We start from the raw sequence: 21,812 nt of genomic DNA, 5'->3' as shown, positions 1-21,812 counted from the left end.
ACAAGGTGATGATTAGCATCAGTCTCACATATCAGTTGCAAATTGAAGACAGGGAGATTCCCCAGAGAATGTCACTAGTGAGGAAAGTACCATCCTTTCTATAAGAATATTTGACACACGTGCCAAGTTCAATATGGACCAGCAGTTCACATGACGTTGGTCTATTAAAAGGAGTGGGAGCAGTCAAAATCAAACCGAAGAAGCGAGCCATTTTACAACAAGTTAAACAGAATCCCATGTCAAAGGAAGCTGATGAGGGTATCTATGAAACCATCACCACCCTACTACAACAGAGGATATTAGTGCCTTTAGAATTGTCATGCAACATGGAGGTGTACCCAATTAAGAAGGAGGCATGGGGGTCATGGAGATTTATACAGGACCTACACCCCTGAATAATATTGTTGGGGCAGAATTTCCTTAGGTTTCCATCAGTGCCAAATCCAGCCATGATATTATGTACCATCCCATCTACAGATAAATGTAGGGTGATTGATTTATAGAATGCCTTCTTTTCAATTCCTTTGCATGAAGAGACACAATATATGACCGTGTTCACTTATCGCAGAATTGGATTGAAACATTCACACTCACCCCAGGGGTACTGTGAGTCACCCTCAATCTTCAACAGGCTGCTTCAGATGGACCTATGAAATGTACAACTTGACAGTGTGGTCATCCAATATGTTGATAAGATATAAGTCTGCAGTACCATGGAGGAAGAGTGCAGGAAAGACTCAGTGAAATTGTTGACCGTATTGGCAGAAAAAGGGTACCAAGTGGACAAAGACAAACTACAATATTGTCAGGAGGAGGCCCTATAGATAGGACAGCTAATATAAAAAAGGGAGGAAATGACAGCTGACAGAGCAGAACTAGTTATGAAAACATGCAGACCGGAGACAGTGAAAGAATTATAGCATGGATGGAATGGAATATACAATTTCTGTGCATTTGGTCCTTACCAATCTGATCTAATGTTCTTAATTACCTGCTGTATATTGGTGGGTTAATGATTATTTGTTTTCCATGTTTCTTTTTCCTATACATGTGTCAGTCTTGATTTTCCATTTTTCTTTGATAAGTGAAACCCAGTTTTGAAAAGGGCCACAGTAAGGCTGAAAAATGTGTCACAGATGGGCATAAAATAATGGGAATTTATGATTATCTAATAAATGTCCATCCTTATCTCAACTTCAATACTTCATGTATTTATTGAGCATTATTACAACCTCTGAGTGTCTGGCACATCTTAGTGATACATCACGATGTAAAGTGGAAAAGCAGCAGTGAAGGCAGGAGAGAATTAAAACTTTGAAACAATAACAAACGCAAGATTGCCAGCACATTTTTCAGCACAAGCAGCAGAGTTGGTAGGTTTGATTCTGGCACTTCAAGTGCATGAGGATGAGGATGAGGCGGCAACAGTGTATTCCGACTCTGCCTACGTGACATCTATAGGACCAGTACAGCATGTGCCATTACTAAAAAGGCTCATAGATGCACTTGAATTTCCATCGGCTATCGGCGTATTGAAGTGCACAGCACACACTGAAGGTGCAGATTTGATTTCTCACAGCGACAAGGCTTCTGATTTAGAAGCAAAAACAGAACCATGTTTCCCAGTATTATCTTACATTGCAACTGCCCCAAATACATGTGTACACGGAACATGGCGTTGATGGAGGGATTTAATAACTACTATTAGCACAAATTATGGCACCACAAGAAGAGCAGGAATTGTGTAAAAGGAGGGTGTGCTTATTGTCCCCCACAGGAGCAATGTGGTGGCAGGACAGCACCGGGAACCCTGCTATGCCCCTATGGCAGCTTATAGTAGCACTAGAGCAGTTGCATTACCTAGCACAGATAACAAAGGAATGTCTTGCAGTGCTGATTTCGGAGGAGTGGTTTGTCCCTAATTTAAATGAGCACATTACTAATTTTGTCATAAATTGCCTTGTATGTCAAAGATTCACTGCTGGCCAAACTTTGACAATGGTGAGAGGAGCTATACCCTGTCCAACTAAACCATTTCTGCATTTGTATATCGACTATGTGGATTTGCTCCAAATTTATAATGGCTACAAGTTTATGTCAGTAGGCGTATGCCCTTTTTCCTGCTGGATCAAGGCCAGTCCATGCACCCACCCAGATGGCACGTCAGCTGCGAAATCCCTCATATGGGAGGTATTTCCAAGGTGGGGAATGTGCGAAGTGCTACGCTCCGACAACAAATCCCACTTTGTAAATGTAGTGTTTGAGCACATACTTTTATACTTTTATACTTTTGGGGATAAAGCAGAAATTCTCATCTGCCTTTCATCCACAAATAAATGGCGTTTGTGAGCGTCTAAACAGCCTCTTAAAAGAACAGATTGCCAAAATAAAAGACACTCTTAAAACGACTTGACTACACTGCATTCCTTTAGCTCTATTTGCCTTACATAATCAGCCAGGCTCACACCATCACCTGACTCTGCATGAGCTGGTGGCGGGGTGCCAAATTCATGCTCCCATTGCTCCTCCCACATGGACTCTTAGTGACGCTGAGAATGCTACAATTCTGTCGGGGAAGGAAATGGACAATTATTTGACAGCTATGAGAGAATCTCTTAAATGTATGCCTCGACAGGTGCAGATGCAGTAGGGGGGCTCGAAGATAACAGAAGAAGAATGTGAACCAACTGACCTGGAAAATCCGTTAGAGCCCCTTGCATTATATCCCGATGATAGGGTGCTGTGTTCTAACTTTGACAGACAGTGGCACAAGCCCCACTTCCAAGAACCTCTTACTGTGGAAGCTCTCACTCCCTCTGTAGTCAAGGTGGAGGGCACACACGTGTAGATCCACCTCAACAACCTCATATTCTATCAAAGTGAGATGCCCTTGTCCGCAAGCACTGAGCTCGAAGGTGAAGAAGATGCGTGAAGACCTCAGACAAGATCGACGCCGAGAGCCAATCGCAACAAAAACAATAAAGAAGCACCATTTTTTATATGCAAGAACAGTTGTTTCAACATCTTTTAAAGACACTTATCTAAAATAAAGTGGGGCGTTTCCACAGTATAAAAAGAGAATTAACAAACGTTACCCATAGCCATCCTATTTTTCCTGATACTGTTTTTTTTCGTGAAAACGTATCCCTTTCTAAGAGCCTACAACATTTATCTTGACATTATTGATATTTAACCTGAAGACATTTCCTCTCACATTTGACCATATATTGCTTATGAACACTTGCTCCTTTTAAGACACAAAAGAAACATTTCCCTGGACAGAAAAATGCATCCATTGAACGAGATGAGATATTTTCTTTTAGCGTCTGGAAGACCGTATACCCATAGGTGTCTACAAAAGGTAGATACTTCAGCAATCATGATAGGAGTAGCATTTTGCTCCTTTTTGTGACTTATTTATTTTCTGGTTTGCAGTGCAACACAATAGCATGAACAGCCACGCAGGACCAGCCTTTTATGTTCTCCATGATGTTAACACCAGTACAATACAACTCCTTAGGCATATCCCAAACATAGCACTCCAGGGAGGAAGGCAAAAGGAAGTGTAATTGATAATCAACGCTTTATGGAACATCTGATGAGAGCTGTTATATAGATTCCCTCATACCCTATGCCATGAATGCCACTAGAACATTTAAAGCCACCAAAGTACCCGCACACGTAGCACACTGCCTGACACACCTCCGAGCATGTATGAACAGAGGGCCATTTCAGGGTAGAAGTGCCTCCATGCAATGGGTAACAATGGAAGATTCTCCACGTGAGGATGAGCGATGTTGACACACAACATAAGGTAATACGTTACATATTGTCAGGCCCAAGGAGAAGGAAAATAGCAGAAGACCACCAATTTGTGAAGTGCACTGACAAACTGGAATGAGAAATCCCAGGGTGTTGGGAGAGAGTTCAGTTACAAATAGAAGGACTAGTATTTACCACAGAAGGCTGTGTGGAAGGACTGAGGTGCTTGTAGAGCAACAGCGAGTGGTCATGCAAAAAGTAAATAAGGAGTGCCTTACAGTATGGACCAAATACACAAAATTACTAACTTGGGTAGAGGTTGAAGCAGGCCCACTACACATACCCCTCTTGAAAAATGCCTCTCATTGTATAAGAAATATGGGTACAGTGAAAATAGGGAAAAATAAAGGGTGCAAATGCATTTTTGATGTGCCTGGAAAATTATGGTAGGCACGGTATTAATGGACCATTATTGGGCTTTTGGTTTCAGAGCCTACAAATTTGGGGTTCCATGTCATTTTACCGACACCCGTTTTTATGATGGGTGTTTGGCCGCAGGAGTTTTTCAGAAAAACGTAATCGATTTGTTTTACATTTTTTTGGGGCGGGGTTCCACTCCCAATCCCCCCTTCATTTAACTATTTTTTTATTTCCCACCCCCTCCAACTCTTTCTTTGCCCTCCTCCCCCAATAAACGTTGATGGAGTTTTTCGGAAAAACTCACTCGGCAAAACACCCATTCTAAAAACAGATGTCGGTAAAAAGACGCTATACCAAATTGGGGATGCCGTTTCTCCCTACTGATAATATGTGCACCATCACCAGTAGAGCCCCAGAGTAAGGAGCAGATTGGTGATTTCCCCTGGAAGAACGCACACCTAAGAAATAAGTGGTCCGTACCCTTAAACGCGCAATGAGGGATAACTGTTCCTCGGTAAAAGCAGCAAATACGTTTGACGCCAAACCAGATTAACATAAATTGTTCAGCATGAAAAAAATGTTCTTTATATCCTTCTTCAAATGCCGGTTTGCAAGCACATGCCAAATACTGAGTGGTTCCAAATAACACAGAGGGAACTGCTGCAGATGATAAATACCACTGTGAAAGGCTTTAATGCCATAAGGGAAGAGCTGAGAGGAGTCAGGCTCATGACTCTCCAAATCAGGTATGTCCTTGGCCTTATTAGGGCCATGGAAGGTGGCATGTGCGCAAATAATTGGGCCATCTTGCTGCGCGCACCTACCTGCCCACGATGAGGAATATGGGATCCTCACAGAGGCGATAACTACCTTAAAAGAATTGCGCAAAAAATAGTGGAAGAAGTGGATGACATTGTAGATGATGACTGGTTTATATATCTGTTCTTATGGATAGCCACCTGGTTGGCTAACACGTTCAAAATACTAGTGACCATACTGGTACTAGTGCTACTAGCTTTCTGTGTCTTGAGAATAGCAATAAGCCAATGCAAAAAACGGCCAGAAAGGCTGTAGTAATGGAAATAGTAAAAAACCTGGATACTCACGTGTGCATGAGTATCCACAAACGGATGACTTCCCCCACACCCAAACCATGGAGAGTGTTATTGGAAGTCAAAATGTCCATATCCTCAGGACCACCACAATTTCACAGAGCCCTGGGTACATTGTGCCTCTGAGGGGGAATGCTTGTACATGACCTGGACGAACACGACACGTGAAGGTAGTTTGAGAGGGATGAGTAAAATATGCATACCCAAAGTGCCCTATCTGGGGGAGAGCAGAAGAATGGGAGTAGTCAAGGACTCTGCCGGAGGGGAGAGTGTTGGGAGGCAGATAAATACGACATCCATAGCTTTTGCCTCTCCCCAGCATCAATATCACAAACGTGAGAGACGTTACTCACTGAGACAGCCGTTCTGCCCTTATCCCCTGCATGTACAGCAGGGTTTGGAAACAATTCATTCAAACTAATGTTGTAAAAGTAAAGAAGCAGGCATTTACACAAAGCAAATGTGCACTCCACATGAAGAACATGTACAATAGGAAATATATTCATTTAGACATGAAGAAAATTAACGTTGCATCCCCAGACATGAAGAACACTAGCATGACCAACATGCAAATATAGCTCACTAACATAGAAGCAAGCATGTAGTTTATTGTATTTTATTTTATTGGGCGTTTGTAAGGCACTTATACATCAGGAAATTGTGCTTGAAGGCACCCAAAGGGCAAAGGGAGGGGAAGGAAACAGTGGAACAGCAAGAAAATGGAAGAAGATAACAATGATGAGCAAAATAATTAAATAAAAAAACAAAGCGGCCCTAATGGGCCTTGTGAACATTTGGATCATGCAAGCGCAGAGAGAGAGAAGGCACACGGAAGAGGGGAATTGCTAGAGGTTCCAAAGAGGGGTGAAGTGCCGGAGAGCCAATAGCAATGGCAATTGATAAGTGCCAGAGAGCCAGTTGCAAAGGCAACAGTTAAGTGACCACTAGATGGAAGAGGGGTCATCAGTCCAAAAGTAAGTGCAGGTCCATGGGACAAGACAGGCCAAGTAGTGCCCGAAGGCAAGTGCAGGGGGAGGGTGGATGTGATGCTGTAAATGCATTTGAAGGGGCAGGTCCTCCCTGTCCTTGTCCTCTAATCCCCTATCATGAGTGTTCTGTGTTATTTTCTGCACAGGAGTCCAGATGGGGCCCCTGGCAGTGCAGCTCTTGCTCTTTTTTGTTTGTGGTGAAAAAGGACCCTTGGGATACCCTTATGGCATCCATGGGTGGGGGCACAACCCTGTGCCCCTAGTGCATGTTTTTGGGCACCTGTGTGTTGCCCACAGAGCAGGGTATGCGCTGGTGGCAGATTCATGCTAATGTGACAGGAGCTTTGGGTATCCTCCATTTTGGGATACCCAGACCCTGCCATAGGAATCAGTGGATTTCTGATAGAAGGCAAGATGGCCCCTGGGGATTCTTGATTTCTATTGCCTGTTACCTTGTTTTTCCAAATTCCTGGGAAGCCCTGACTCTGTCCCTTCCCCTGACTGTCTGTTGGGTGGAAGAACCATATATGGTCTTGTGGGTAAGTCCAGGCCAGACTGGCTGGAGCCTTCCCAGTGACTGCATGTTGTGGGTACACCCTTGGGGTGGGACATGTGTGACTGATATTCATTCCATGTTATGAGTGTCTGGTTTCTGTGTGTGTGACACAATGAATGAGACACCCCTCACTGCAATTGACATGATTGCATTATAGTGTGCTGAAAGGCTTGGTGCTTACCCCATCCACATTCCTTGTTATGGGTGTCTGGGTGGAGTGAATGGCCTGAATGCCTGTGACCTGATTGGCTGCCTATCTGCATGAATGCCCTGCTGTGTTATTGGCTGACTGAGACTGGCTCATCCAGAGTGAATGAGGGACAGTTGTGTACATCTGGGGACCTCTCACTTACCAATTCATTCAAAAGCTGAAGTTGAAACTTGAAGCTCGCCCTGGAATCCCAGCTGGAAGAAGAATTGCTGCTGCATTTCCTTAGACAAAATCTAAAAGCTGTTGAGTCTGTCGAGGACTGATCCGAGAGAGGGCCTGGCTGGGAGACCTCTTCCCGAGCTATGAAGGACAATCATGCAAAACCTGCTGCTCTTCATCGAGTTACCCTGGAAGCCAGTCCCGAAAAGCTGTCGACCGGAGAAGGGGTCTGCCGAGAATCCTGAAGAGAAGCGCTGGGACATCAAGGCCATCAAAGTCCATTGCCGTCGACCGGGGTTCGGAAGATTTCCGTGAAAGCTGGATGCCATTTGTGTGACCCAGAAGCGGGGACAGCTTGATGCTGTGCTGCTCGATTACCGGAGCCATGAAAGCTCCACCTTTGCTGAAGAACATTTGACAGAGGGCTCCTTTGCCATCACCGTCAACCGCTTTGTCCCACCACCCACCATAGAAAGTCGAGGTTGTTGGCTACCGAGGAAAGTCCGTAGGTGGGTCCCGCCACCCAAAGCCGACAAAGACCTCCCGAGGACACTGATGGAGTGAAGATCCGAGGTCCAGCCCGTGGTCAAGTCCCGATCGCCGAATCTATCCTGAGGTACTTGCTGCTGCTGCAGCACAAACAGGCCGGAGGACCGCTGAAGCAACTCCTGACACTCGACGCTCGCTGCTGGGCCCACGTCCATCACTGAGTCTTCTTTGCAGCACCGAACACTTTGCATTGAGGTGGACCACAGGCCTCATCTTCCCAGGACTTCCTCAAACGATTGTCGAAGAGCACTGCGAAGATCGAAGCTGCTGTCTCGACATCAGTGTTCCACTTTTCTTTGAGGAATCTCAGCGCTCTGTGGCTCCTGCTTTAAAGGGAGTCCACCCTCAAGGGATCCGTCAAAACACTTCAAAACCAGGTACACCGGGGTGGTTGAACTTTTTGATCAGGAAACAAAAATGATTAAATATTAATGGACTGGGTTTGTTAATACTTTTATTACAGGTTGCCCAGGTGGGGGGATCCTCACCCAGAATTGTGTCTTGGTAGCTGCAGAAAGCATTCTGCCATTGTTTAAGCTAACTTGCCTTACTTTCTATGATCTATGCTGCTACACCTTGCTGCATGATTTGTATGACATTATAGCTGTCAGCAGTTGATGCATTTTAAAGGAATCTAAAGCTAAGTGTGGTACCAAATAGACATTGTATATATTTGCCATATTAGAATTGCCAGAGTACAGTTTGTTAATAATTGTATATATATGAAAAATAAGGTTCATATATATATATATATATATATATATATATATATATATATATATATATATATATATATATATATATATATATATATCTTATTTTTATATAAAGAACTGTGTTAGCACATAACATAGTGTGTGGACATTCCTTTGTGGGGACTTGGGGACTCACTGTACTTAAGAACCAGCCTGCAACCCCTCCTGAGAGCTTAAGCCTTGGTTGCTCGTCCATTGCTACCCTAAAGAGAACATTGGCTGGGGTGCTCTGTGCCTCTACTCTGCCATATAGAGGGCAGAAGTACAGATACCCCCTCCAGTCTTTACAGTGGATGCTGTAGGAGATTGGACAGAAGGCCAGGACCCGGAAGGCCATATAAGGGCCCAGGCCACCAATCACAGCGACTGTGGGGATTAGCATGGAAGGGAGAGAGAGAAGGAGGAGGGAAGAGGAAAGTCTTGAGGAGCTTGCAGAACTTGAGGAGATCCAGCTCAAGATGTAGAGAAAGGGGGAGGCTGTTCCAGAGTAGGGAGCAAGCCGAGGAAAGGTAACGACCGCCCGCTCTTGACAAGCAGAGAGTTGGAGCCGGAGGATTGGCGGGATCTGGAGGGAGAGTATTTGGTGAGAGCAAGTTGTAGAAAGCATGGTCCCTGACCCCAGACAGCTTTGTGGATGATGCAGAGGGATTTAAATTGGATCCTTGCAGCAACCGTGAGCCAGTGGAGGGATTTTAGGGCTTGAGAGATATGGTCCCTGGGCTTAAGGCCAAGGATAAGTCTCACAGCCCTATTCTGGATTAGCTGGAGGGGCTGGGAGAAGAAGAAGGTAGGTTAAGGAAGAGACTGTTACAATAGTTCACTCTGGAGAGAACAGGACATTGGAAGACACTCACCCGAGTAAGTACTACAGAAATCTGTTCATCAATGAACTCCAACCAAAAGAACAACCAAAAATCACTACTAATGGTTTATTAATGGAGAAAATGTCTTGTAGTGTACTAAATGAATGACATTTATATTATGAATCTCATGAAGCTTAAACAGTCATTGTGGTTCTGGATACTCCACGGGGGGTTGTTAACTCTGGGATCATGCCGGCGGGGCTGTTCTGGTTTCCCTGGGCAGTAAAATGAATAAAAAGCAAAACGGGAAGAAAATAGTAATGAAAGGATACCATTTGGTTCACACATCTTATGGTCTTTGCTTGCAACCCATTGTTCTTCCTATAGCGCTTTATCCTGGATTGCAGCACTTTCACAGAAGGTGGCAGGGGTCACATGCTTTGTGGAGTAGAGTCAAAAAGAATGCGTTAAATGCCTGCCTAAAAATGCCATGCATGATTTTTACCCTACTCCACATTGTCACTCATGTGTATGGGTAGAGGGGGCACGGAATGGAATTACCATTGGAATTACCTCTCGGCCATACGAATGTGCAAGCCTGTACACCGGCAATGCTTTTTTCTCACAGGCGTCAATGCTTTTCCTGAAAAATTTGCCTGCTTTTTACACCAGCTAAAAGCAGGCCGATTCCATAGAAATCCATTCGAAACGCTGCTTAAATGGCATGTCGCGTGTGCTCAAATTGCACTACGAAATGTTATAAGAGTTTACCTCCATTTTTCCTGCACTGCCAAACTACAAGTTTGCCGGTATTACCTCTGGCGGTATTACCAGTATGTAAAACTGGTGATTTTGTAAGGTAAAGTGGAGGTTTTACCTCCAGCTTGACGCTGGCGGTAACTCCTCCACTTTAGCTCCAAAAATCACCCGTATTACCATTCGGTAATACCGCAAGGGGTAATAACAGCAAAACACCCATTAAAAGGGGATTTACAATGGCAAACCGCCACTTGTAATCAGGTGGTAGTACTGACTCCAGTAATACACTCCAGTGGTAATACTGCCTGACTAAGTGGTAGTATCGGTAATTCTGTTTTCCGCGATTCCAGCAGATTTACTGACGCAATACTGGCAAACTCGTAATGAGCACCAAAGACCTGTTAGGTGGTATTATTACCCAATTCCATGGTGCTCAATTATTGGATCCCAGAATGATGAAAGGCAGAATCAGCTTTCCCGGGATTCGAACCTGTGTCCTGCAGGCTGATAATAGATATCAGAAGTCAGAGCTGAACTCCCTGAGCTACCTTGACATACATTCCTATAATCCATTGGAACCAAGTTTGGATAGTGAGCTCCTTCGAAGATGTGGCGCCATTCACTGAATTCTATTTTAATAGTTTACAATGTATGTTCCAAAATCTTCTCATTTTCTTCGGGGGAGTCCATTTGTCTCAACTACTCCGTAGCATGTTCTTGGTGGGTCATCTCGTTTCCCGGAAGTAGTTCGGCTCCAGTGGCAAGTGTGGATTCGCCCGCCTCTGCCACAAAAGCAGCTTTCTGTTTGGATGAGCCAAGATAGGCGGCGCCCAAAACGCTCTTTTCAACCAGTGAGCAGCGTGCTACACACATAAAGCAACAATGCTTTCTAATGTCAGATGTCACTGGTTGCACTAAAGCAGAGAAGAGCGAGAGCTAGAGAGAGAGAGAGTGAGAGAGAGGCAGAGAGAAAGAGAGAGAGAGACAGAGAGAGAGAAACACAGAGAGCGAGAGAGAGGCAGAGAGAGAGAGGGGCAGAGAGAGAGAGAGACAGAGAGGTGGAGAGATATGCCTCCTTTTAAAGTTGGCATATCCAAGAACTGTTTTGAATGTTCACAAGACTGTTGTGGGGGCGTGGTAGCACCTGGGCCCCCGCCGGCATTCACACGTGCACAGGCATGCACCACAGAAGAACACACACGGGACGCATGTCGCAACTGCTGGCCGGGACTTTCTTTATTCAGCACACGCATGCGCGAGCCTCGTTATGGGCCGCGCATGCGCCTACAGCATATTCACTACGCAACATCCCTCCTTTTTCCCCAAACAAGAAACAACTATAACATTAACATGCAACAATAACAACTTTGGACTTCGCGAACAGTTCTCAACCTGTTACGATGCTGGGTCCATGATAAAGTCCTGGAACCTCTGTGGCGGCTTCCACCCAGCATGGCTCGGGTACCTTCTGGACTCCTCTCGAGGTGTCTCTGGTGTCGCTGTAGCTTCTGGCGGTCCCTCGTCCCTTGGTGGTGACCCTGGCCCGGGTCCGGGTCCAGGCACCTCGGGCGTCACTGGAGGAGGCGCAGCCTCAGTCCGCTTGAAGTACGACACATTCCGCGTGATGGTGCCCCTGGCATTGGCCGCGGTGATCATGGACCCCTTGACATGGGTCACGCCCAGAGGCTGAGCCTCGTACGGGAGAGATACTTTCCCCTCTGGCCTCCGATTCCGGACCAACACAGTGTCCCCTACTGCAATCGACTTCTCCGGCAAGTTCCGGCGGGCGCTCTCCCGCTCGTTTTGGATGGCCCTCTCCACACATACTCAGTTGTCAATCACTCCAGGGCTGCGTCCTTCCACTTCCGGTAGCAGTCCTCTGGGAGACCGCTTGAATAGGGCCTCAGCTGGCGCAACCCTGGTGGACTGATGCGGGGTCGTGCGGTACTCACGCAGAAATTCGAAGAGGTTTCGGCGTAGCTCCTCTCCCCCATCCATCGAGATTCTGAAGACCTTATTTAGTGTCTGCATGAAACGCTCCACCTCCCCATTTGCCCTGGGCCAGAGCGGGGTAACTTTCTGGTGTTGGATCCCCCTCTCCTCACAGCACCGGGCAAATTGTTGCCCCTGGAATGGCAAGCCGTTGTCAGAACTGATCTCGGTGGGGAAACCGTGGGTGGCGAACATCTTCTTCAGGGCCAGAATGGTGTGGTCGCTGGCCGTGGATTCCACCAGCTCCCCCTTGGGACAACGCGACCACTGGTCAACAACTTCAAGAAAGTACATTCCTCTGCCCGTGGAACCGAAGTTGGCATGCACCGTCACCCACGGTTGCTCACTTCTTTCCATTGCCTGGATGGGCGGCCCTCTTTCCACTGGACTAGACGCCTGGCATGGTATGCATGCACGCACAAATTCGTCCACCCTACTCTCCAGGTCCGGGAACCACACCTTCAGTCTTAGGCGTTCCTTCATTTTTGCCGTCCCCTGGTGACCTTTATGGGCGAGCTGCAGCACTTTCCCCACCAAGGCTCGCGGGATGATGATTTGGCACCCTCTCAGCAGAAGGCCGTCGTCTGCAACTGACAGCTTGTTGCGCACCTTCAATAGTGCTTGGAGATCTCTTTGCGCCCCACTCTCCCTCCTGGCATTGTTCGTGAGCACTTCACGCCACTCCCCGCTGTCCATGGCTTCCTTGATGACCAGGAATACCTCATCCACATTTGACGCTTCCGCAATTTCTTGGTGCGCCAGGGCCACCGGCAAGGCTGCCTCCACCACGTACCGCACCATTTCAATGCAGTCCACCACTTCGGCAGAGTCTCGAGGGCGCCTTGCCCCTGGGTGACGGGACAGATAGTCTTCCGGGTTGTGAGCGCCCGGACGATACTGTAGTTTGACCCCATACTCAATGAGGGACAGCATTCATTTCTCGATGCGCGGTGGTGGCTTGGAGGAGGCACCGGCTATAATCGGAATCAGTGGCTTGTGGTCAGTTATCACAACCACGTGCTTCCCCAGGATGTAGATCCGGAAGTGCTTGCAGCCCCATAAAATGTCCAGGGCCTCGCTCTCAATTTTCGAATATCGCTTTTCTGTCTCTGTAAGTGCCTTACTAGCATAGGCGATGGGACGCATGGTCCCCTGTGGATCTGCCTGCATGAGCACCGCTCCCAACACCCACTGGGCTGGCGTCCACCACTATTTCCGATTCCCTGTCCGGGTTAAAATACGCCATGGTCTCCTGGCTCGACAAGGCGTTCTTGAACTCAGCGAACGACCTCTGTTCCTTCGACGTCCAGGCCCATGCCGCGTCATTCCTTGTTAGGGCCCGCAATGGCTCAGACAGAGATGCCAGATCGCAAATGAATCGTCCACAATAGTTGACCACACCGAGGAAGCTCCTTATCTCGGCTGGTGACTCTGGCGGGGACGCCTCACGAATGTTCCTTACTTTCTCTGGATCAGGTGAGATGCCTCCTGCATGGAACACAAACCCGAAAAATTCTATTCGGTCTTTAAGAAATTCACATTTCTTTCGGTGCAGGGTCAGCCCCAAGCTTTTGAGTCTCTCCAGTGCCCGCTCCAGTCGCTTTAGGTGTTCCGCCTCCGACTGTGCGAATACTAGAATGTCATCTGACATATTGATCACCCCTTTCAGTCCCGCCAGGGCCCCCCGGATGGCGTTCTGAAAAACTTCTGCCGCCGACGAGACACTGAAGCTGAGCCTTTTAAACTGGTACAGCCCCTTGTGAGTCGTGAAGGTGGTGATATATCTCGACTCTGGGTGAAGTTCCAACTGATGGTAGCCAGACCTCAGGTCCAGTTTGGAGAAGACCTTCGCTCCCTGCAGCTCTCCGACGATGTCATCCAGCGTGGGCATGAGGTGACACTCCCTCTAGATGGCAATATTAGGCAGTCTCATGTCCACGCAAATGCGGACGGCTCCTGGCTGTTTGGGCTTAGGGGCAACGACAATTGGGGAGACCCACCGGGTTGGAACCTCAACCCTCTCAATAATGTCCAGGTCGATGAGCGACTGAAGTTCCTTCTCCACCTGTGCCCTCAGGTGTAAGGGTATTCTACGGTGTTTGAGGGCTGTCGGCCTCACAGATCTATCGATGTGAAGCCTGATGGGGTCAACCTTTAGTTTTCCGACTCCCTGAAAGATGCTCTCAAAACGCTGCAGGAGGCGGTCAATATCCGTATGGTATACAGTCAGTGTAAAATGTACAATGTCAAGGGCTTCGGAAGCGGCACAACTCAGGAGGGAGTGCGGGCTCACACTCCTCACAAAGAACCTCACCTTGATCTTGTTAGGCCCATGTGACACCAGAGCCACAAACACTCCTTAAATCGGTAGCGGCGTATCTCCGCCGAAAGAGTATATCCGGGCCTTTGACTCTGCCAGCTTGGGAGGGCCTGGGAGAGCCTCATAGTTTTCTGCCGCTAGCACGCAGACTGACGCGCCCGTGTCTATTAGAACGGGAGTGGGCACATCACCAATGTTCACTGTGCACGTCGGCTGTCTGTTCCCTCTGGATCCTGCAGCAATGCTAGAAATGAAGAAAATCTCCTCCTTCTCTTCTTCCTCCTCAGCAATGTCCAGATCCTGCATGCCTTGCTCAACCAATGAAATGCCCCTCACTCTCCGGGCATTACTCCCGCCTGCTCTCGCTGGCCCCCTCGACGCCATCACTGCATAGTGTCCTGGTGTGCCACACCGGCCACAGACCCTCGTCTTTGCCGGGCATTCCCCCACATGCGGCAGGTCATACCCACAATACGGACATGACTGCGGAGTGCCAGACGCGAAGGGACTGTCCACCCTCCTAGATGTCCATCGCGTCCTCCCTGGGGCAGAACGCCCGATGGCAAAAGCGTCTTTGCCCTTCCCTGGGTGCATAGCAGCATCCATTTTCGCCCCTCTGGACTCCGCCAGTTCATATGCTCTCCCTGTGTCGAGGATCTGTTGCAGCGTCAGGCCTGGCTCCCTTAGCACCTGCCTTCTCAGCTTCCCCGAGCTGCACCCTTGAAGCAGCTGGTTCCACACCATCTCCTCTTCATTCACCCACCTGCTGGTACTTGCGAGGTGCCTCAGCCGTGCACAGAACTGGTCCAGTGACTCCTCCCCTTGCTGCTTCTCCGCACACATAACAAATCTGTCGAAATCGCCATTCGCCATTGGGAGGAAGAGGTCCTGAGGGCCTGTTTTACTGCATCATAAGTAACCACCTGAAGATTTAGAGAGTCATAGATCCTGTGTGTTTGCTGAGTACACCATTGTGGCAACTTTCACATCATCATCCATCTCTCCTGATGCCCTGAAAAACATTTCCAACTTCTTAACCCATAGAAGCCACTTCGGCCCCAGCTTGGATGGTGGGCCTGTAGCGTCGAATTCGGGCATAGGCGGAAGGGTGCTGTGCATTCTGCGTGGAACAGGCGCAGGGGCTCCCTCTTCTTCCCCCTCCTCACCCATGATGACGATAGGCATGAGGTTCTCTCTGCCAGATCACTCCTTGAACGCTAGCGCAGGCAATCCAGCCACAGGATGGGCGCTCAGGTTCCAAAACGCCGGATGACGGAAAATTGGGCCTGCAGCATTGGATGGTGATGCCTCCAGCCGTCTCCAATGACCTCCTGGGTCTCCCTTTTTTTTTTTTTTTAATCCACGGCCCCTCAGACAGAAAGGGCCATGGAATGTCCCAAAAATTGTTCCTTCAGGAAAAGGATCGCACCCGGTGCATGAGCACCCGCCTGGGCCGCAACCACCGTGATCCGCGTGTTATTCAAGATGGCCGTCGGCTATGTGCATAGGTACGCGATGAAACGGAGATGAGACACTATCTCCGACTCGATCGGAGCAAAGTCTCGTTTCTCCGACGTCACTGCTCCTCGTCGCCAGTGTTGTGGGGGCGTGGGACCACCTGGGCCCCCGCCGGTATTCACACGTGCGCAGGCATGCACCACAGAAGAACACACACAGGACGTGTGTTGCCTGCTCGGGTCCCGGCCGCAACTGCTGGCAGGGACTTTCTTTATTCAACACGCACATGCGCGAGCCTCGTTATGGCTCGCGCATTCGCCTACAGCGTATTCACTACGCAACAAAGACTAACAGGAGTTTGCCGATCTAGGAGCGCATGTACCTACTGAGCAGACAGAGCATCCATGCCCTCTGCCTGAACATTGTAACCATGATTTGATGAAAATATTTGAGCATGATTTATATGTTCTACCTCGAAGAACGAACAGACGCAGAAAACGTTCTGTATTTCGTTAATATAACGCTACCAGGTGTAGAGACTGGCATGGAAATTAGAGCTTAAATGAAGCATTTTGAAACCGGCGTTATGATGTAGAAACTGGCATGGCAATGTTCTGTGAAAGTATTGCAGGACAATCTTCTTGGCACAATGGAAAATGTGGCATGTCAGTATGCTTCAACTGGGGAATGTGTCAATTGGTAAGCCAATTTCTGAGTGGCAATGCAAAGGTATGCTTCATTATAGACTTAGACCATGCATACTTAGAAAGATTTGTGACCACCAGCCTGATTTTCTCCACGATAGCATTGGAAATGTTGCCTTGCATTGCATCCTAACATACTAGTCAATCTTAACAAGTGGCACACCTGGAGGAAATTGTGGACGCTAGCCTGCGTCGTATCAAGATAGGTTTTACCAGCATCTGCCTCACTTAGATGGAATTCGGAAAGTTAGCATGTACCACACTTGATAGAGCTCTGATAGGAATGATAGAAATGTGAATGTTGGCATGCGCCACACCTAGATGAAACTGTCAATGTTAATAAGTGCCACACATAGATGGAATCGTGTTTACTAGCCTGCCTCACATCCAGATAGGATATTGAAGATTAACTAGTGCCACACTAAGTTGGAATAGAGAATGATAGCAAGCATCACAGCTAGACATAGTTACAAGGACAGCAATGCCAAATAACCAATCCACTAACAATTTCACCCCTCTGCATACACCTCTCAAACTTAGCCTGTGCCGTATCTAGATAGGATTGTGGATGTTAGCATCTGCCACACCTAGATGGAACTTGAATGTTAGCATGTACCACACTTAGAATTGAGAACATTAGCCTGTGCGGTATCTGGATAGGATTGTGAATGTTAGCATGCCCACACTTAGAATTGAGAACATTAGCCTGCACCGCATCTAGATAGGATTGTGAATGTTAGCAGGTGCTACAATTGGATGGAAGTACGAAGGCTAGCCAATGACACACTTAGATGGAATTCTCAATGTTAGCATGTGCCACACTTAGAATTGAGAACATTAGCCTTGCCGTATCTGGATAGGATTGTGAAGGTTAGCATGTGCAACACTTAGAATTGTGAACATTAGCCTGCGCCACATCTAGATAGGTTTGTGAATGTTAGCAGGTGCTACAATTAAATGGAAGTACAAAGGCTAGCCAATGGCACACTTAGATGGAACTCTCAATGTTAGCATGTGCCACATTTAGATAGAACTGTGAATGTTAGCATCGGCCACACTTAGAATACAGAACATTAGCCTGTGCTGTATCTAGATAGGATTGTGAATGTTAGCATCTGCCACAACTAGATGGAACTTGAATGTTAGCATGTGCCACACTTAGAATTGAGAACATTAGCCTGTGCCGTATCTAGATAATATTGTGAAGGTTAGCGAGTGCCACACTTAGACGGAACTATGTAGGTCAGCAAGTGCTACACTTAGACAGAACTGTGAATGTTATCATGTTAAATGTCATATAACCCACTAACCCATATAAGCTCAAACTCTCTGCATACTTATCTCACTGAAAAATCTCACACAACCATCTCTCGCACAACAAGCTGCATGCACTTCACCACACCGCAACAACACATAAGCCGCACCAACAGCACATGCGGACTGACACTGATCCAATACTCGCACCAAAGCTCAGCACCCAGTTTCTACTGAGTTGAAGCTGCCAACAGTATGCCACTCCTCTCACTATCCTACTCCCTCTTCACCTTACTAACCCATCCCACCATCTCGTTTACAGATCCGCCAGAGAGACTGGGGTCCAATTCCGTTGGTGACTGTGCGCTTTATAAATACCATTAACATAACATAACATTAAAGCAATGTAAAACAGGTGTGGCAATGTGTAAAGTGAAACGCTGGTGCAATGAACTACACCCAGGCATATTTGGACGCACCATAAGGTATCTGCAAAGCAACGCAACTGGGCTGGCACAATATGCACAATGCACATCATGCAAACGGGCAGCAGTTGGCAGCACCCTGCAATATGTGAGCACCACTCAGATATGCACTGGAGGTACCACCTTGGCATATAATAACATTGTGATGGTAGTTCATTACTGCCACCTTCATTTTGACAGGCTGCTTTAGTGGGGGTGGGGAAGTCGCAGTTCTGCACCCTCATGTGATGACTCTCCTTCGCCTGCCGCAGGCTCTATTTTAGCTAAGTTTCTGCCTTTGGCTTCTACCCCTGTACCTAAGAGACATTTCCATTCATGCCACGTGTATAGATGTCCTGCCACAATGGCTACACGGTTCCACTCCGTCTATGAAGCTGTATCCTGATTTGCTATGGATGTTCCGCTCTGTCTAGGAAGCTGTATCCTGATTTGCTATGGATGTTCCGCTCTGTCTAGGAAGCTGTATCCTGATTTGCTATGGATGTTCCGCTCTGTCTAGGAAGCTGTATCCTGATTTGCTGTGGACACCCGCATGCGGGTCTCTCTACCTGATGACAGGTCACACTAACCTGGAAAGGGTTCTTTGTGGAAGGATGGGCTGCTCGTGGTAGCCCAGAGGCGCTGCAAGTATCTTCTTAATTGCAACCAGAGTTGTAAAAACAAGGGCGAGATGACAGATGTGCAACAGCAAGACGCCGGCTCTCACGCCCAGCACAAACGCAGAGCTGTTATTAATTGATGTGGGCAAGTTAAGTGCTCGGCGTGTGTTCAAGTGCAACGCGTGCTCCGGATGTAAGCTTCCGGCCGCAGGATATGGCTACCCCTTTTGTATTGTGAGAGCATGTTACAGAAGTGGCACTGTGCGAGAAATTTCAAGTATTCCACTCACCTACACACCTTGGGCAGCACTGATGCGGGTCAATGACGGTGTTGACACAGTGAACAGCTGGGCACTTGATTCTGTAGCAGCTCACGTTTGTGGTCTGTTTGATAAAGAGGAAACATGTTACAGTTAATCTCCGTTATCACCACTCTCCTTCCATCTGCACCTTTCTCAAAGTCTTCATCCCCACTCCGCGCCACTCTTTCCCTTCCCCATTCCACTACAACCCCCTCTGCCACCCCTTTTAGCACCAGAACTGTCTCCCCCCTCCCCACTCCCTGCTGGGTGAGCTCTTCCTATCACTCTTTCCCTTCTCCATTCCACTACAAACCTCCCTCCCAGCCCCCAACCAAGTGCCAGCACTGTCTTCCTCCCTGCTCCATGCCGGGCAAGCTCTTCCTATCACTCTTTTCCTTCTCGTCATTCCAGTGCAAACATTCCCTCTCCCCAACTCCCCCCTCTAGCGCCAGCACTGTCTCCATCCCACTCTCTGGTAGGTAAGCTCTTCCTATCACTCTTTCCCGATTCCACTGCCTCTACTCCCCCCTCTAACGCCAGCACTGTCTCCATCCCCGCTCCCTGCTGGATAAACTCTTCCTATCACTCTTTCCCTTCTCCATTCCACTACTTCTCATCCCCCCTCTAGCGCCAGCACTGTCTCCATCCCACTCCCTGGTAGGTAAGCTCTTCCTATCACTCTTTCCCGATTCCACTGCCTCTACTCCCCCCTCTAACGCCAGCACTGTCTCAATCCCCGCTCCCTGCTGGATAAGCTCTTCCTATCTCTCTTTCCCTTCTTCAATCCACTACCTCCCATCCCCCCTCCAGCGCCAGCACTGTCTCAGTCCCACTCCCTGGCAGGTAAGCTCTTCCTATCACTCTTTCCCTTCCCTATTGCATTACCCCTGACCCCCTCCAGCGCCAGCACTGTCTCCCCTCTCCCCACTCTCTGCTGGATAAACTCTTCCTATCACTCTTTCCCTTCCCCATTGCATTACCCCTCACCCCCTCCAGCGCCAGCACTGTCTTCCCCCTCCCCACTCCCTGCTGGATAAGCTCTTCTTATCTCTCTTTCCCTTCTTCAATCCACTACCTCTCACCCCTCCCCTCTAGCGCCAGATCTTCCTTAATGTCTGTCTTTCATACCTCCCTCCTCCCTTCTTCTTTTCCTGATTCTGCGCCACTCTCCTTCCTTCCCTTCTTCTATTCTCAAGCTGTTCTTTCTGGCCTTCAAGCCTCCTTATCCGATTATCCCAGCGCCGTTCCTTCTTCTGTCTCAGTTGTACGTCTTGCTCATGTTTTCATCTCACTTTTCTTGTCTTTATATTGACCTTTTACTTCACTCATTTCATGTCGCCTTTCTTCTTATATTCTCTAACGTTTATCTCTTTACCTTTTGGCATTTTACCAATTACATGCTGTCATGCTTCATTTTGTCCTTCTGTATTTCTTTCTCATTGCGTATCACTTCCCTATGTCTATTTCTTTTTACTATTCCCTTCCCATGTACATCTCTGATGGTTTCTGTCATTCTTATGTGCGTCGGTTTCCTTCTTTAATACTCATTTTTTTTTTACTTTTATGTATGTGAATTGGTTAAACAATTAACCTTACACAATAACCATACACATTTCAGTACAAATTACTCAATTAAAAAGAAGAGAAAATAATATTACTTAAAGACTACATTAACAGCATACAACATTATTTAATATAAAAAGAATCATACAAATATCCTATCACAACTATCCAACTTGAATCGTATCAAGTTGTCGCAAGAAGTTTAAAACAGCCATTATCAAAATAGGTGCATTTCCGTTTGATAGCCTCATCCAAAAATCTTGAGTTGTAACCCAGAAATCATTGTGTGTGAATCTACCAAAAAAGTGCACTTGCAGAATTTGTAATGCTGTGGATTCGAGTAACAGATGTTGTAAGGTGTGGATGTTCATATTGATGTACTGTCTTTCCCATGCAGATGTCTTTCGTTCCCTGCCTCTTTTTGTTTCTGTTTCTGTATTCTTTGTTTCTATGTTTCTTTCTTCCTTTCTCTAGTTTCACTCTACAATAGATAAACAAACATAGACTATTCATAGTGAAATGTATATATCACCAAAGCGCATAGAGTTTCAATTCCACATGAAGACTACAGCAGTCGCTGCACTGAACCCCTAATTTTGCCCGGGCTACCCAGATGGTCAATGTGACGATCTTCACTACCGCTCCCTTCCAACAGAAGCTGGAGCTGGGCCAGCCCTTTTCCATGAAAGCTGATGCCATCTGCAGATGCTGCTCTACTTGAATGCACATCTTACACCAATGTCCTCCTGCTTGTGCTCCCCTTCCCTGGACTTACTCCATGGGACCTAAAGTACACGACCTATGACAAAGGATTAACAGCAAAGGGGGAATGGTATATTTATCAAGACAGCTCCTGGCATAGGATGCATGCAACATAGTGCAATATGGTTCTATGTGGTTTCATCATGCAAATATTGAAATCCAAAAGTTTCATCCTCATTAATTTGCTGTGTTTTCTTTATCTGTGCCTTCTCTATTTAGTGGCTTTGGCTCCCTCTCATTGAGAGATGCACCCATATGCCACCCGCACCTCAATCTTTGGCATAGCTTTACCCACCCC

At 47.3% G+C, this 21,812-nt stretch overlaps 1 protein-coding gene across 1 annotated transcript in view; it reads right to left on the bottom strand.

Annotated features, from left to right (window-relative positions):
- The window catches only part of CHRDL2 (chordin like 2), a 719,513-nt gene that overhangs the window by 447,713 nt on the left and 249,988 nt on the right, over positions 1-21,812 (bottom strand). Inside the window, exon 3 of the mRNA XM_069640163.1 lies at positions 19,178-19,271. Coding sequence (XP_069496264.1) covers positions 19,178-19,271 — 94 coding nt within the window. The remainder of the gene's footprint in view (positions 1-19,177; positions 19,272-21,812) is intronic.

This window comes from Ambystoma mexicanum, chromosome 7q, assembly GCF_040938575.1.
Source record: "Ambystoma mexicanum isolate Mex_15411 chromosome 7q, UKY_AmexF1_1, whole genome shotgun sequence".
NCBI classification, from domain to species: domain Eukaryota; kingdom Metazoa; phylum Chordata; class Amphibia; order Caudata; family Ambystomatidae; genus Ambystoma; species Ambystoma mexicanum.
This window is presented reverse-complemented; position numbering and strand designations above follow the sequence as displayed.